Raw genomic sequence first — 18,477 nt, forward strand, 5'->3', positions numbered from 1 at the left:
CCTGGGATGAATAAAGTAAACAAATGACTTCTGTCTAGACTATAAAGAGCACTTACGTGTCAAATGTACCAAAATATATAAATGGAAGCCAGCCAAGTGATCAGAGATTATTGACAAATTATTGTTTATTAGGGATACGTTGACTACTTGCTTAACTGCTGGGCGGATTTATCTCCATTGTATGTATTTGTTTTTATCAAAGTAGCAACAAACATACATAGATACTATCCCAAATTCAGTTATAAACCTATAAATTATGTTTTGGTTTCTTTTTATAACAAAGCAAGATATATGAATGTATTTCTGTTCGAAACAATCTGCAGTAACATGAATTTGACAGATTCCATTCAGCGACCAACATGAATGAATGAAAGGAATAATTGGATGAATGAATTCTTTTTCTAAGTATTAATAACAAATTTAATACATTTTATGTTTAATTAATGTTTTGAACAAAGTACGGATTTTCATTTGCAGCATCCTTGTATATTCATTTAATTATATTTTCGAATACATATAGATGTTTTGTAAATGTTTGCTTTGTTGCATAAAATGTATAAACAAAATAAGACATGACACATTTATAAATTATTTACGAATAGTTAAAGTCACGTACATGAACATGAACATGAATGAACCTGTTCGTTTTCACAGATAGATTTTCATTTATTCATCGTATGTATATTGAGTATTGAGTATAAATAAATATTTGCGAATCATTGTGCACCATCAACTTTGATAGTTTATTTTCAGTCATTTCTCTCGAACTGGTTTTTATTATAAATACAAGTGTAAATGGCAACAAATTCAAATATTTAACAGATGGTTCATTTGTTGCAAATTTATTAAAGTTTGACGATTCATATGTACTTGTGCCATTGGCAATTCATCAGAAAATAAATCCATAGTTGAAGTTTAAATCGAATGAAAACAAGTTTGTAATTAACGTTTTTTAGCTAATAGTTGAATGGGGGAGGAATATACATATTAACAGTTAAACACCATGTTTTTAATACAATTTTAATGTTAACAAAGGTTTTTAAAAAACAAATTTTGTTTCATAATTCATTAATAAGCTACAAATCCACAGTAGTTAAGCAAGTAGTCAATGTATCCCTAATGGACAGTAATTTGTCACAAATCTCTGATCACTTGGCTGACTCCAATATATATATTGTTACGAAATTATACTTGAATTCAAATATAACGATTTTAACGGCTGATTTAAAGTTGCATAATGCTATTTGAAAGCAGTGCCTCTCAAACATAACATATCTGTGGGCATTATTAACATTAAATAAAAGCTTTGAGTTGATCATTGATCGTAAGTATGGCAACGCTGAATGTTTGCTAGCTTTGACAGTTAAAGAACATTGTAGAAAAATCACCAGAGATGGCGTATGCTCTGGGCTTCGAAAATACGAGCTTTGACAGTTAAAGAACAATCTAGAGTGCAGATGGCAGTGTTATAAATAGTGGCAGCGATTGCAGTCGTTAGTTAGTTTATCAGAGACACTTTTCGAATAAACATCAACTGAGTGCCTTAAAGTGAGCTGTATTTTTCAAGTGAATTCGTGTACATTATAAAGTGTGTCTTTATTTCTGCGAATTTATAAACGTGTATAAAAACATTGAGTGATTATTTAATTCTGTGGTTGTTGTACATTTTAAATAAATATAGAGTTGTTACAATTTTTAAACTACTAAACGGCTTTTATTTGCAATCAAAAGTATCCGGTTTATTTAAAGGAAATAAACCAACGTTTTGAAAAGGCTAAAACGTAACAATATTTTGGTCCTTTGACACGTATGTGTTATATGTAGTGCAGAGACAAGACAATTGTTTACTTTATACATCTCAAGTAATCTAGCGTGAAGACAATTGTCAATTAAGTGTCTCTAAGTAATCTGAAGTGTAGTCACTTTAAACGTTTTGTAAGTGATTCGTACAAACTGGTTTTATACAAATTGTTTTGATATAATTCTCATACAGTTTATTTTTATTTTTGCTTAAATATACTGATATCCCATTTAACATAGCATAAAGTCAATAGTCACTTTAGTGTCTCTTAGTTACCTACAGTGAAGTCACTTTAAACGTTTATTTTGCCGGAGGAAGGCAATCCTTTATTAGACTGTCTATGTTAAGTCTTTTAGCTGAGTATTTGTTAAAATAAATAGTTATGTAGCGGATCAAGGAACCAGTTTGGTAGCTAGTAAGGTAACTAACGCTATTTAACCAGTATGTATTCTCATTCTATGATAGTCTCATTGTAATCAAAAAGAGTCAATTAACCCCCTGCTAAGGACATGCACGTGTTAAAATAACTAGTCACGTAAGTAGTTCCCACCCTAAATGAGGGGTAAACACACTAGATCGGGAATGTCTCCTAGAACAGCTGAGATGTTATTATGAAGAACCTAGCAGTTAAGCTAGTAATGTTTACACAAAATCTTTTTTCAATATTGGGGCCTCGGTATGATTTTTGGAAAAAAATTATCATTTTCTCAGGCTCATATCTTGCAAACAGTTTACTATATTGATTTACTCTCCGAGGCAAAGTTGTAGCCCTTGTCATAAAAAACAAAATTTGTGAACATATAAAATCAAAAAAACTTCATCTTCAAGATCAAAATCGCAAAAAACTTTAACAAATTCGAAATAAAATTAGAAATAAATTTTTTTGAAGCTGCCTTAAAGTATGCATTAGTTTATAATAATTTAATGGTGTATGGCCCAAAACACTTAATTCCTTTAGTTTTTTCTTACTAACTTATATTGACCTACCTAAACGGTGCTAAGAATCATTCCTAGGAAGTTCATATGTTCTAGAAAGTTATTTATTGAGATCTTAGGTACATTTTTGTAGTTGATTGTTTTCTTTAATTTTTAACGGTTTGCTACCTATAGACCTGAACATGGAAAAAAGGTAAAAAAAACGATTTTTTTTGGATTTTATATGTTTACAATTTTTGTTCTTTATGGCGAGGGCTACAACTTTGCTTCAGGGAGTAAATCAAAATTCCGAACTGTTTGCAAGATATGAGCCTGAGAAAATGATCACTTTTTTGCAAAAATGACACCGTGGCCCCAAATCTTTGGGGGCCCATACAAAAAAGTGCATGACTTTGGGAAAAACTGGGAGACATGGGACTTTTTTTTGCTTTTTTATCACGTATATGGCTATATTTCCATGACTCAAAAAAATACACACGAGTAATTGAAATCTTACTGACGATTTGGTAAAATGAAACAAGAGAAACGTTACAACCGGTTTTACCGTAAAACTAATACCCTGGTTCCTAAAAATTTATGTTTTTGACACTTTTTCGTTGGGCGTTTCATTCTACAAAATGAAGAACTTAAACTTCTTTTTTTCTTCTGAAAAAATTTCCATAAATTAATATTATTCAGCTTAATTTGATCCTTAAAAAATGTTCATATTGGTAAATTAAATCAACTGTCATTTCTGCAATCAATATTGTTTTACAGCCATAAAATCCACGTCATAATTAACTGGAAAATTCTGGGTAATTTTTATTGATATCTATAATTCCAACAATACACAATTGTTTCAGAGGAAATTAAATTTGTATGTAAACAAAAAAAAAAAAAACGTTTCACATAAATACAAGATTCATTTTCGGACAAAGTTTTTAATCCGCTTAAGTTTTTCATGGAAATTCAGCAAACCCAAACCAATTTCCTTTCAACCACTCACTCACTAACTTACTCAATTACTTATAAATATTTAATTTAATATTTAAGTAATTTCTAACTTTTATTTCTTTTTTTATTTAAATTTATTTTTTTTTCTAAATAGAATTTGACTTACCTTGTTGAAAGTTTTTATCTTCACAAAATTTTGTAAAGAATTTTCTAGCTCCTTCAACATTGTTGTTCAAAATGTTAATGTTATTCGAGGGGATACAACGTGAGGTGTAGTCATCGAAGCACTTCATGCCACGTCGAAAAACACTGTAATGGAAAAGAATTTATTTAGTTGGTTGTTGTATATAAAAAAATGTAATAAATTTCTTTGTGGTTTGTTGATAATTAAAGAAAAATATTTAAGATATCATTAAAATCGCTTTTGTGTAATTAAAATATTGGCTAAACAACACAATGCAAAATTTGAGCTGATGTTTAATAACGCTGATGAAATGAAAATATGATCCCCTGTCTGTTGCCAGCTAAATCATCCTAATTAAAAATAATAAAATAAGCTTTATTCATTCTTTTTTCTTTATTTTGTACTTTTAACAATGTTGTTGATGTTGATGTTGTCACAGTTTCCTTTTTTCTACGCAGCTTTGTTCAAATTTTGTTGTTCTTTTGTTCATTGTGTTGATTTTTGGCTTAAAAAAGCATAAATATTTATTATTATGTATATGTATTCATTCACTGCATGTAATTTAATATTTTTCAGTTCTTTCTTTGGTCCTTCCTGCTTGTTTACAGCTACTCTTATTCTCACGCTCTCAACAGAAAGAGAAAAAAAATAATAGAATTATGTACAACAGAGTTTAAAATGTATGCGGGGTGTTTCGTATGGTTAGACAAATATTTGCCTAATGAACTAAAGAGAAATAAGTTAGAGTACTTATCAGCATAGGCTGCTTTCAATACTTTCATTTGCTTTTGTGTCAATACAATAGAAACTTTTTTTTAAACAACACCTTTTATCAAATGTATAAGTATATTTTTAAGATAAATTCAAATTTACTTGGTTTTAACAAAACAACATTTATAGAATGTGGTTATATTTCTTAAGGTTGTGACCCTACCTGATAATGGCAAATATTTGCTCAAAAAAGCGTAACCACTTTTTTAGCACAAATTTGTTTGACGTGTTTACTCTTACAAGTGTTTTGTAAGATCAAACTGCATCACTAACTTAAACTAAAGAAAACTAAATTGTTTGTTTTGAATCATCCAGAGTAAAATAAGTTTTGGAAATTAATAAAAGAATTCAAATATATTTTATTTAGTGGTTACGTCTTACTCGTCAAATATTTGTCATGTATGACCCTACCTTTAGTATTGACAAAACAACGGAAACTTTTGAACCTCTACATGAAAGAAGACAAAGCCAAAAAGAACTCGAAGTAAAATCAGCAGTTTTAAAAATTATAAAAAAAATTTCGTGAGGAAGACCTTATTAAACTAAAAAAAAAAATCTTTAAGAAATTTCTAAAATTTATTCCCCGGGATTTTCATCAATAATTTAGAATTGGAAATAAGTTCTCAAAGTGTTAGCAGCCGGGCAAATTAGGCTGGTACTACTTGTACAATTTGCCAAAGAACATTTAAACTACAGTTGTCTATTCGAATGAATACAAATACAATTTACAAATATTTGAGAAGGCAATAATTCCACTTTTTAAGATTTTCAGATTTCTTGATTGAATTCAATTCTACACATTAAACCATTGTGAAAACCCACACCAAACGTAAATAATTTTACTGTAATTCAATATGAAATATAATGGTTCAAACCAAAATGGTTCAGATCAACATGTGAGGAAAATCTAAATTTTTAAAGAACAGTTGAAATTGAATTCAAATGGCTTGTGTTTCTTTTCAGTCTTGAAATGAAAATAATCCGTGGCACATATCGGTAGACCATAGAAAAATAATAATATATTGAATTTATGCTTAAAAAAGTAGTATTTCTACTATTTCACAGTAAGCACCAAAGCCCCAAAAATTCAAGCTCTTGAACATTTTGTTGGAATTTGACTTGAATGCAAATGTAATTATACTTTAAACATGAAAAATATTTGAAAATTTATTTATTTTTCAAACAAAATATATATGGCTTGAATTTATGTTTCCTTTTTACTGGAGAATGCTATTGAAATAAAGTGTAATTCAATTGCTTGACTGTAATTCAAGGCTTGAATTACACTTGCTTTCAACTTGAATTCCAGTAAAAATGCTTATTGGGTTTGTTATAATAGTAGTATTTCTATTACTTTTTTAAATTAGTAGTATATTATTACTTTTTTTTAAAAAAAAGTAGTATTTCTACTACTTTTTAAAAAAGTAGTAGAAATACTACTTTTTAAAAAAAGTAGTAGAAATACTACTTTTTTAAAAAAGTAGTAAAAATACTACTAATTTTGAAAAGAATTAAAAATACTACTTTTTTAAAAAAAGTAGTAGGAATACTACTTTCATTAAAAAAAGTAGTAGGAATACTACTTTCATTAAAAAAAGTAGTAGGAATACTACTTTCATTAAAAAAAGTAGTAGGAATACTACTTTCATTAAAAAAAGTAGTAGGAATACTACTTTTTTAAAAAGTAGTAGGAATACTACTAATTTTTAAAAGTAGTAAAAATATTACTTTTTTAAAAAAAGTAGTATTTTTACTTTTCTTTAAAAAAAGTAATAAAAATATAAAATTTTTAAAATGGTATTTCTACTATTTTTTTTATAATAGTAGTATTTCTACTACTTTTTAAAAAAAGTAGTTTTACTATTTTAAAGAAGTAGTAGAAATACTACTATTTTAAAAAAAAATATGTAGTAGAAATAGTAATTTAAAAATGTAGTATTTCTACTTTTTTAAGGAAATTAGTATTCCTACTACTTTTTTTAAAAAAATTAGTATTTTTACTTCTTTTCAAAATTAGTAGTATTTCTACTACTTTTTGTAAAAAAGTAGTATTACTATTTTAAAAAAGTAGTAAAGATACTACTAAAATAGTAAAAAATAAAGTAGCTTGCTAAGAACACCAAAATATGAACGCCTACACTTTTGAGTTGATTTTACTTTAATTTACTAAAGAGTAAAATATATTTTCCCCGGCATCTTATGAATCGCTCCTCTGTTAAAAAATTCTATAGAATTTTTGACGAGTTTTTTTCAGCTCAGATTCGTTTTCAGTATCAAAAGAAAATGTATTTATTACTCCCGTTACCAACCCAACTCAAAGCAAGAAATATAAATATGTCTAACTGTCTATTGAAGTAACAGGAGTAAAGTAATACATCGTAATAATAGGAAAAGGATTCTCTTCCTTTGACAACATAATAATATTAAGCTTTAAGTTGTAAGAAAATAGAAAAAAAATATAGAAAAATATTGTATTTAAGCAAATTGTCTTGTTATGAATCTCAGATGTCTTGTAGATATTTTAAATATTTCAAAATGTCACAGTGTATTTCAGCCATAAACAAAATAGTCTCTTATAGAAATTGACAGCATTATTTGTTTTCGTTATAGGGAAATGAAAAACAAATATTTGTTATAAATTATTGACAGCTTAAGGTTGGAGACGTGACGTAATTGTCAAAAACAAAAAAATACATGCTAGTCAATGTATTTTGTTGTTGTATCAGACATATGATTTGTTATATTATTGTTTCACAAATCTTAGTGTCCCGTCTCTATGTATAACTCTCTATGAATTTAGAACAAATTTAGAAGAATAAATATAAAAAGATCTGCGTGAAAAATTAGTCAATTTAACTGAAAATAAACAAACAATTTAGAATAGCTTAAGTAGCAATTATTTATTTAAAATATAAATTTACTTATGTTCTTTAAAAAAGCTTTATTTTTTCTTTTTAAATTTGCCATTTGTTTGCACCCTTGTGTAAGTATTGTATAAAATAGAAAACAATTTTAATGGGCACTTGAGATGTATGGATATATTTTTGTCTTTAAAAACAAATATCTAGTTCTTGTGTTTCTACTTAATAGCTTTTTTATTGTTACAAGTACTTAGATTGACCTTTTTCTACCTTTTTAACATTTTTTATATTTGTCAATTTTCTTGTGTTTCAAATTTGTTCATGTAAATTAAATCTTTTTATAAACTGCCAGATAATAGCCTGAGCTATTAAAAATGCATAAAAGTAATGAAAAGGTTTTATTTATTTATTGATTACGATACAATTGCAAATTATGGGTTAGAGAATGACAAACCGGAGACTGTGGCGGGAATGGAACAGGAAATCATATAGAAAAATCAAGACAGTGAAGTAACATTGTGCATGAACAAAGAAAAGTCCACTCTACTAGAAGATTAAAAAAGCGAGATGTTTGGCAGAGTGGCCCTTTTATTTCAACTTTTATTTTTAATAGTTATGGTTCATTAGAATACGGAAATTGTTCTTAACAAACATACTTATTTCATAAACTTAATAAACTTTCCTGTCTTGGACAGTTTTGACCCCAGATATAAATGGGTTAACAATGTCCAACAAATTTAAAATTGTAAAATCGTAGATTAGCAACACATAGAAATAAACTACACCATTTTCAATTGTATTTCAGATGTTTCTAATTATATTTCAGATATTTTTAAATTGTAATGCAAATAGAACGTTTTTATATATTGGGTGTATGACTTAAAAATGCATATCTTCTGAAAGCGGATTTTGTTTTTAATAACCTAAATATCATTTTGAAGGATACATAGCTGCCATTTATTCTCACTTACTTATTGAACATTATAGTGTAAACAAGAAAGTTTTCTTATGCAAAGCGTCATATGCGTGAAGTTTTGCTTTACTTCTATAATTTGTAACCAATTGCTCACCAAAGCTCTGCCCAGGCCAGCCAAAAAAGTTTGAAGACCAATAATTGGAGCCACTCCATGAAGATTGTTGGAAAACCCAATAAAAGCTTGCAAAATCATTGGGAGCTTGTCAAGCAGTAATTTCAAAACATTTACGAGCAGCAGGATTCAAAAGCAGAAAAATTGGGTACCATTCGAATTGAAGCCAAAGACCTTGAAAGACGATTTTACATGTCCGAAATAATGCTATAAAAAAAAATCATTTTTGCACTGCATCGTTACTTGCGATGAAAAATGGATCAATTACAATAACTCGAGACATACAAGATCGTATGTGATGACCGATCAACCAGCCGAATCGACACCAAAGCCAAATATCAATGACGCTCAGGCAATTCTCTGTATTTGGTGGCAGCAAAAGAGTCCTATCTATTATGAGCTGCTGAAATCTGACCAAGCCACACAGGCAACCTGTACCGAATGTAACTGATTCGTTTGGCGGAAAACGCCCAGAATATGCGGCCAGACATGAAACCGTAATATTCCATCATGTCAACACTCGGCCACATGTTCCAATACCCATTAAAAAGTATTTAGAAAGAAGTAGTTGGGAAGTTTTGCCTCACCCGCCTTATAGTCTTGACCTTGCCCCGTCCGACTACTATTTGTTTCGATCGATTAAGAACGTTCTAACTGGGATACGCTTCATTTTGATTCGTTCTTGGCCTCAAAGGATGAGCAGTTATTTTGGCTCGGAATGCATATGTTGCCAGAAGGATGGGAAAAGTTTATAGCTAACAATGGCCAATACTTTAAATAAATTTTTATTGTACAAATGTTTCAATATAAAAACTAATCATTTCAAAAAATCCCTCATTTTTAGGTCATTGGATTGGAAATTATCAAAAATACTGTTAACTATAAATTCATTTAACGGTTTTTGAAAATAAAGTGCCTTAATTTGTATTTCGCTTACTATATGCAAACATTAAGCTTAAAAGTTTAATTCTATTAAAGATTATTTCCTCCCTTTTCTACTGTACAATACAATGTTGATATTATTTATTTTGGAATTCTAAAAATTAGTTCAATTTTTAATTATATTACTTAACACTTTGTTTAAAATTCCTTTTCATTTCAAATTACTTCCAAAGGCTTTAAGCCTTTTTACATAATAAATATATGTATGTATTATAAAACTTTAACCAGCCTCTGTCAGCTTAATTAAAAAAAATTCTAGGAACAACTGTTTTTTGTAGAATTTGTTTTGTTTTGGGTGGCTTTTAGTAATTTCTATATTTAAAGTCATCATTAAAAAAAGTACAATTGAATTGTATTGTTTATCATTTATTTATGCGAGTATTTTAGTCATTCAAATAAATATTTTAATTACGTTCATTATGGTGGATCTTCTCTCAGGAGTTGTTGTTGTTCCACCCTCTTTTTTTACGCAATATTTTATGTTTTAGTAAAGTAATTCCTTTATTTTTTTATACTCTTCACCACGAGTGGTAAGTATCATTCGGTCATTCCGTTTGTAATTACTACATTTTCATTCGCGACTCCATAAAGCATAGATATTCTGGATTGCTATAGTCTATATAGCCATATCCGTCAGTTCGTTTGTATATTGAAACTTTCAGCAGCTCTCAAACATGATTGATACTTCAATATATCTGTCCCGGTTTGATTGCTATTTATATTCGGGAATATCGGGCCACAAATGGCTGAGATATGAGCCACAAATTTTTTTAATCTATTTTTGACCAATTTTTAATTTATTTTTGGATTGCTAAGTCATTACATAGACAATATGAATACTTATAATGATAGACATTTCAAAGAACTTTCCAACAATGTATGGTTCAAAATCAGGAGAAATATTTTTTCTCCATTTTTTTCCAAAGCATTTTGTTGTTTCTTGGTGAAAGGTATATAAGATTCGGCACAGCCGAATATAGCTCTCTTGCTTGTTTTCATTTTAAGTTGACATTTTCCGACAATTGAGACATTTTTGTTTATTATTATTCTGTTATATAGTGGCTGTTGTTGTCATTGTACAAAGTCTGTATAAAATATAAACAATAAATTGAAGCAATTTCTTGTGGCAACAATTTAGAATCTCTAATGCAAAAATACAAAAGTGGTTTAAAAATCCTTTAACAGAATATTTAAAGTGGTTTGATGATGTTTTAAGTCGATTAAAAAATTCTAAAATGAAATTAAGTCAAATACTTGAGATTAACACATAGAATGAATTCTAAATGCATAAATATAAATCAATCAATACTACACCATTTTCAATTGTATTACAAAAGTTTCTAATTGTATTTCAGAAATTTCCAATTGTATTTCAGAAATTTCCAATTATATTTCAAAATTCTGAAATACAAATGGAAGTATTTCAGAAACTTCCATTTTAAATTTCAGAATTTTCCAAACGTATTTAGGTTGGGTTCCATTGGTAGCCACTCTTCAAGCAGCTCACTTGGGTCCATTCAAAACTGATCCCGTTGTGATACCCAAAGGGTAAACATCTGGGTATTACTTATACGTCCATTGCTTCCAGGCTAAACCAACCAGATTCTCTGATGAAAGAGTAGATTCGTCTAAGACTCATCCTTGATAGATCGTCTAAGCATGATAGGAATGGCAGTCCGAGGATGCATTATGACAGCTCCTACAGTGGTCATTGTACCGTAGGCCCAATCTCCTAGCATGTGTCCCAATTGTATAGTGTCCTGTAATGAAGGAAACAATTAGACTTATTTGCTCGCTACGAAATTCCATAAGTAGATTCGTTCTACTGGCATCATATACGGGCCAAGTAGACCTCGTTATAACACAGTAAGACTCATTGGTCCACCTGCTTTGTGCAGATTCATATAGTATCCGCTGAATATCCATCTTGCATTTAACAATGGAAATACCAGAAAAGGGGTCGATCTCCTTATCATCCATCATCGCACACCTTTTGGCCAGTTCGTCTGCTAGTATGTATTTAAGAATTATCTAATTGTATTTCAGAAATTTCCGATTATAAATCAAAATACTGAAATACGAATGGAAATTTCTGAAATACAATTAGAAATTTCTTAAATACAAATGAAAACTTCTGAAATATAATTGGAAATTTATGAATTTCAGTTGGAAATTTCTGAAATACAATTAGAAACTTCTGAAATACAATTGTAATAATGTTCTCCCTTTTATAACTTTTTAGTTTGAAATTTTACATACCTGCTGTTCCATTATTAACTGGAGCCAAACATAATTTTTTGGATTTTATCTATTTATTTTCTCGAACATAACAGAAAATATTTCTTTTTTGTTCTTTTGGTTCTTTTAGATATTTGAAAAATTGTTAATTGCCAGAGGCTGCATTTCGTTATTAACGAACTATTGACATTAAGCCAAACATCAAACCGAATTTTAAAAGCCAACAACTTGTATGCGATTTCATGACTGCTCCTGTAAATATCATGTTTTCAAAACAATAACTCACAACAATGTGGAGATTCAATTAGCAACTACAGAGCATCAGCATAGTGCCAGCTTTGGTGTCGATTTGGCTGGTTAATGGGCTTCACTTACGATCTCTTACCCTTCGGGTTATCGTAATGGCTCCATTTTTCATCGCAAGTAACGATTGAGTGCAAAAATTTTTTTTTTTATAGCGTTCAATTTCCCAATTTCCCTACTTTTGGATGAATCCTGCTTCTAGGAAACATTTTTAAATTGCTTCTTGACTTTTTGAGCTCCCAATGATTTTACAAGCTTTTATTTAGTTTTACGACAATCTTCATGGAGTAATATCTCAAATTATTTAAACTTTTTTGTCTGGCCTGGGTGATCTTTGTCTACCATGTCAAAATCACCACTTCTGAACCGCATAAACCATCTCCCGCACGTTGAAACCGATGGAACACATACACCATAAGCTTCGGTTAACAATCAGTGTGCTTCAGCGGCACTTTCTTCAAATTAAAGAAGTAAAGCAAAACTTCACCCATATGATTCTTTGTTGGTACAAAATTCGACATTTTCGAAGCAAAATTAAAACATTGTTGTTTACACTATAATGTTCAAGAACTAAATGAGAATAAATGACAGATATCTACTCTTGAAAATGACATATGTATACATAAGTTATTAAAGACAAGAACCGCATTCTACAGCTCCGCCATCTATTGTGAATTCCGCATTTTTAAGTTATACACCCGGTCAGTGTTCGAGATATTTTCACTTTAAGATTTTACTAAAGAATTGATTTTTATCCAATTTTATCTCCATAACGTAGAATTTAAAAATTAAAAAAACTAGGTTTTTAGTGAAAACCTTAAAGTGGTAATATCTTTAAAATTAACATAATTATTTGAAATTTTTTTGAGATATAATTTAAATAAATGAAAAAATTGTTTTGGTTTTTATTTGTGTGAATACGTTTAATAATAAACCTAGGTCGTGGTGTAATGAGTTAGTCGCTTGATTAACAAGCAAAACTGATTGAAGTTCATAGGTTCGAGTCGTATACTTTATTGCTGACCAAGTTAAAATAGCTTACTTTTTGGGCATTGGAAACAAAAATCAGTACTTTTTCTAGTAAAACTATAAGTAGTCTTTTCGTCAATATCTTATTATTTGACAGCTTATTTTGTAAGTAAAGTTTTAGCTTGGATGCTTATTAAAGTCAACAATACAGCTGTTTAAGAAATAACAAAATTCAACTACATCCCTAAAATTAGGCAAAACACCTTGAATTCAAGGTTAAATTCAAACATTTCTAGCCCTTCTATCAAACACACTTTATTTTGTCAAACACACAGTAAGATGTTTTTTTTTAAATTTTAAATTCTTTGTGCCTTAAATTTGATCAATATTAAATTAGAATTTAAGCGCAAACCATTTCATCCATAAAATAACTTCAAAGACAAATGAACACCTAAAAGTAGACTTTATTTTATTCAAACAAGTAAATATTTGCACGTGTAAATAAACAAGATGTAACAAAAACAACAACAACATCAGAAACTACAAATAAGGAGTGGGCGAATTACATTTTATAACGAATAATTTAAGACAGCAAAAAAAACATATTAACGCTATTACACGTGAAAATTATAAAAAACATACATATAAACATATATATAAATAAAATTATGTAAGTGCTAAGTAACTAAAAAATAAAACAGAGGATTGTATTGTAAAAATCTTAACAACTATTACTATTTTTGATTTCAATGCATCTTTTACATTGGCTAACAAATTCTGCCATTAATTTGGAATTTATCGTGTGTGAAACACACGAGTTGTTACTCAGAAACTGTTTATTAGAAATGGTTTTTTGTTTTTCTGTGATGTGCTATAAAACAAAGAGTCATAAAAAGTTAAAAAAAGAGACACACTATAGTAATTTTACACACAATTTATTTTGTCCCAAGTCCATTAATCAATTACATAGACTTTTGAAAGCTACAGTGTAACTAAAAAGAAAGTGCAAAATTACCCAGTTGAAAATAGCAGTTCAATGCTAATTTTTATTGAAATTTCTACGAAAGTGCAAAACCAAATGATTTTAAATCATACTAAATTTTGTTGAATTTGGCACAGTACTACCAATTTTTTTTTTTAAAAAGTATTTTTCTCTATAAGCGAAATGTTGATAACGTATACTTGTTACAATTGATCAATATTACTCATACGCCGACATAATTCATACGAATAATCAAATTAAATCAAAATTTGTAAACAAAAAATGTCAAAAAAACGGCAAATTAAAAAAAACCGGTTTCCGGTTTAACCGAAATGCGTGTTTTTGAAAAAACCGGTTTTGATTTTTGTCTTCAAAAAAACCGGTTTTTCAAAAACCCGAAAAGTTAAAGAAAACCGAAACCGGTTGAGTTTACAAATATCAAAAAACCGGTTGACCGGTTTTCGTTTTCGGTTATGGATACTCTAGTGTAAGTTTGGGTTCATTTTAACCCCATGTTCCATTTAGGGTTAATTTCCATATTTTCCATAAGTTTCATCAAAATCGGCACAAAAATATAACATTTAGCTATCTTTCCATGAGAAATTCCAAATATTGAAAAATTTTACCTTTGACCTTAACGATTTAAGGTTTAACATTTTCCAATTTTAGTAAAAAATTCAGACGATATTTGAAATTACGTGGACTATAATATTCTGAATAGGTTTTACTCTCCAAAATATTGTCAAAAAATTAGTTTTTCTCGAAAATTGCAAAATTTAAATCGCAGGTACGAAAAAACTATAGGAAGTATTGTCATACTTTTTTCATATTTGTATTCACTATTATATTCTCAATAAATCCCAATGTGATGATCAAAAAATTCTGAAATTTGTTTAACAAAATTTTTAAAAATTTGAAAATGAAGTTTTGAAACTGCCGTTAAAAAAATATTTTTTTTGGTCATACCTGCGAATAGTTTAACGGTAGCCTACGAAGACAAAAGTCATATAGAAGTAAATATGGATATATTTTAAGTAAAAATGTGCTTTTATTTTAATATTTCTCAAAATATGTATGTTAATTTTGCTCCTATATTTCTTGTTCTACACGCAGAGAAAAAATATAGTTGGGCATGGTTACTGTAACCATTTCAATATGGTTATAAGTTTTTTAACTATATTATAGTCACAGTAACTATTTTCATGATTGTGGTAACAATAATATGGTTAATTTACGATTCACATGAGTGTATCAACCATATATATGGTTACAGTAAACAAATATATGTTTGTGACAACCATTCATATGATGAAGGATTTATCATATTATGTTGCTCTCGGCTTAAGGCTTATCATAATCTGAGAACAACATATTATGATAAAATTATTCATCATAAATATGGTTGTCACAAACATATACTTGTTTACTGTAACCATATATATGGTTGATACAATCATGTGAATCATAAATTAAACATATTATGGTTACCACAATCATATAAATAGTTACTGTGACTATAATATAGTTAAAAATTTTTTAACACTATTTAAATGGTTACAGTAACCATGCCCAATTATATTTTTTCTCTGCGTGTAGTGGCCTAAGACACATTAATGGACTGGGTAATTTTTAATAACTTTAACATTTTTTAACCAATCTCTGTTATTTATGTCTCAAAAATTTTTAGAAAAACTGAAAAAATTTTATTTTTTCCCCTTGTAAATGCATCTCAAAACTTTATCTATCAAATAAGTATTTTAATGCAAAATTGTCCAATTATTACCAATAAATTTTAAACACATTTGGTAAAAAAAATAATTAATTTTAATCCAATTCGTTAAATTTTCCTCCTCCTGAGCCAACTTTATATTAAAGAAACATGTCACTTTCATGTAAATTATTAGAACTGCTGAAAATCTAAATGTTAAACATTTTTGTATGTACAAAAAAGGTACCAACCCTGAAGGAAACCTGGGGACAAGTGTCACCAAGTCACCAGTTTTGTCGACTATTTTGGTGACTTTTTAGCGACATTGTCAACGAAGCGTTAACGAAGACGACTCTTCCATCTGTTATGAATTCATACCATTTCGTTTTTTAATTTGTTTAATACAACGTCAAATATTAACAAAATATGCAGTTTCATTATTTACATCTACTTCAGAAAAGTACCAAAAGTGTAGATTAGAATTACTAAAATGTACTAGTGAATAAGTACCTAGTCAATAGTAATATCGTCAGTAGTAGACTTCCAATGACACGCACATGTTAAATGTCTATAGTTAGTAAATAGCATTGTCTGGGTTAAAATAAGTCACTAATCCTGGTGACTGTGTCAATAGTAAGTCAGTATAGTTTCACTATTGACAATTCCTGCAGGTAAGGTATGAAAATGCCTTTTATTTTAAATTGATAATATTTTTAGTGCAAGTTTCTTAAATCACACAGAAATAAACCAACAAATTACAGTTTGGAACAGAACCACAGAAAACTCAACAAATAATTAATTAAGGACACTACTGTTTTCTCCTCATGAAAATATAAGTTTTATATATTAATTTTTATAATTAATTTTTGGAAAAATTAAAAAATATTTGGTATTGAAAATGGGAAAAAATAGGTCAAGCAGAACCAGTGTTATGAACCAAAATGTGAGATAACCTCCAAAAAAATTTAAATTTTTCCAAAAATTTTTACAATTTTCTTCAAAATATATTGCAGACAAAACCTGTTCACAAAAATTCTATTAAAGCAAACTAAATTTCAATTTGGCAACATCCAGCTTCTTCAAGAGTCATCGAAATATACAAACATACACTGATACAAGGAATGTTTCACAAAAGTATTTGCCACACGACATGTGTGGAATGATATGATTGATTGTTTTCTTTTTCACTTACTTGCACTTCGATACAATGTCCTCTTCATTGATGGCAATTTTAGATGTTTGCAAAAACTCCATTAGATGTGGTGGCAGATCCCTAAAACAATTGTCTGCCATCTTTTGTGTATTGCCACACATAACATTGTTGCTGCTATTATTAGATATGTTGCTGTTACTATTGATATAAAGATTCGAATTTTGTTCAGCTGCTCCAGCCTCCCCAGCTCCTCCTATTAATGTCATATCCCGAGTATTTCTTTTAATTAGATTTTCCGAATTGACACATGTTAATACTGTTGCAGTGTAAATTTGATAAATTAATATTAAATACAACATGTTCTGTTTCTCATGACAACGATTACCACACAACACAAACATTTTTGAAAACATTAATTGACTCGTTAAGCGTAAAGATCTGACAAACTTTAATATAAATATGTACACAATTTTTTTCTAATTAATGCTAAAATTACTGTGAATTTCACTTTTATCTTCAATTTAAATTTCACCTCACGTAATCAGGTAATAATTTTTTATTTTACAATTCGTGACTTGTTGCTGTTTGGTCATTTTAAATTCATTGGAAACACTTAAAATTTTCTTAAACTTTTCATGATTTTCAAATTGTTTTTTTAAAAGATGCCAATAACTTGTTAGTTTTGCGTACTTTTCTCAAGAAGCCTGTAAATATTGTAAATAATTCAACTTTTTATTCCGTTTTCTTTTATTGCTTCAAGTACATTTAGCGAGTGTAAACAGTTAGAAAACGTGTCAACAACTGCCATGGAATTCAGTATATTGTTACTATTTTATATTTGGCCAATAAGAATATATGTAAACAGAGGTTGCTGTTAACATAAACATTTACTATCCAGTTAACATTGTGAGAGCATTAACTGCTCTCTCGTACTCATTAATTACAGCATGCGCAGTTGAAATGAAAACACGTGCTTTTGTTTAGATATTTACATTATATAATGTAATAAATGGTAAAGAGTTTCTTTAAATATGATCTGTTGATATTGAAAAAATCGGTAAAACATATATGGACAAAGATATGTGGAAATACGTTGACCCACCTCAGCGAACATCCGCTGTTAATAACATGATATGACCGAAACTAATGGAACTAAAAATACGAAATTTGGTCCGAATATTTTATAATAATAAAATTATAATGATATAAATGTGAGAAAATATGTTTATTTAAAAAAAAAATGTTTTTGGTCAAGTTGGTCAATTGACACAGTCGAAAATATTTGAAAAAATAATTGACAATTACATGGAATTTAGCAAACAAGTTTTGTCTTAAATTCCTGGCCACCACTGTAAGTAATATTTCTACTCCTTTTCTTAAAAAAAGTAGTACTTTTACTCATTTTTTTAAGAAAAAAGTAGTATTTCTACTCTTTTTTAAGAAAAGAGTAGTATTTCTACTCCTTTTTTTAAAAAAGTAGTATTTCTACTCCTTTTTTAAAAAAAGTAGTATTTCTACTCCTTTTTAAAAAAAGTAGTATTTCTACTCCTTTTTTTAAAGTAGTATTTCCATTCCTTTTTTTATAGAAAGTATTATTTCTACTCCTTT

At 28.8% G+C, this 18,477-nt stretch overlaps 1 protein-coding gene across 1 annotated transcript in view; it reads right to left on the bottom strand.

Annotated features, from left to right (window-relative positions):
- LOC135960368 (uncharacterized) overlaps positions 1 to 17,303 on the bottom strand; it is a 32,115-nt gene extending 14,812 nt beyond the window's left edge. The window contains exons 1-2 of the mRNA XM_065511644.1: positions 16,909 to 17,303; positions 3,837 to 3,979 (exon numbers count right to left, since the gene is read on the bottom strand). Coding sequence (XP_065367716.1) covers positions 3,837 to 3,979; positions 16,909 to 17,282 — 517 coding nt within the window. The 5' untranslated portion in view covers positions 17,283 to 17,303. The remainder of the gene's footprint in view (positions 1 to 3,836; positions 3,980 to 16,908) is intronic.
- Positions 17,304 to 18,477: the final 1,174 nt, after the last annotated feature.

The sequence above is a fragment of the Calliphora vicina genome, chromosome 1 (genome assembly GCF_958450345.1).
Source record: "Calliphora vicina chromosome 1, idCalVici1.1, whole genome shotgun sequence".
Lineage (NCBI taxonomy): Eukaryota > Metazoa > Arthropoda > Insecta > Diptera > Calliphoridae > Calliphora > Calliphora vicina.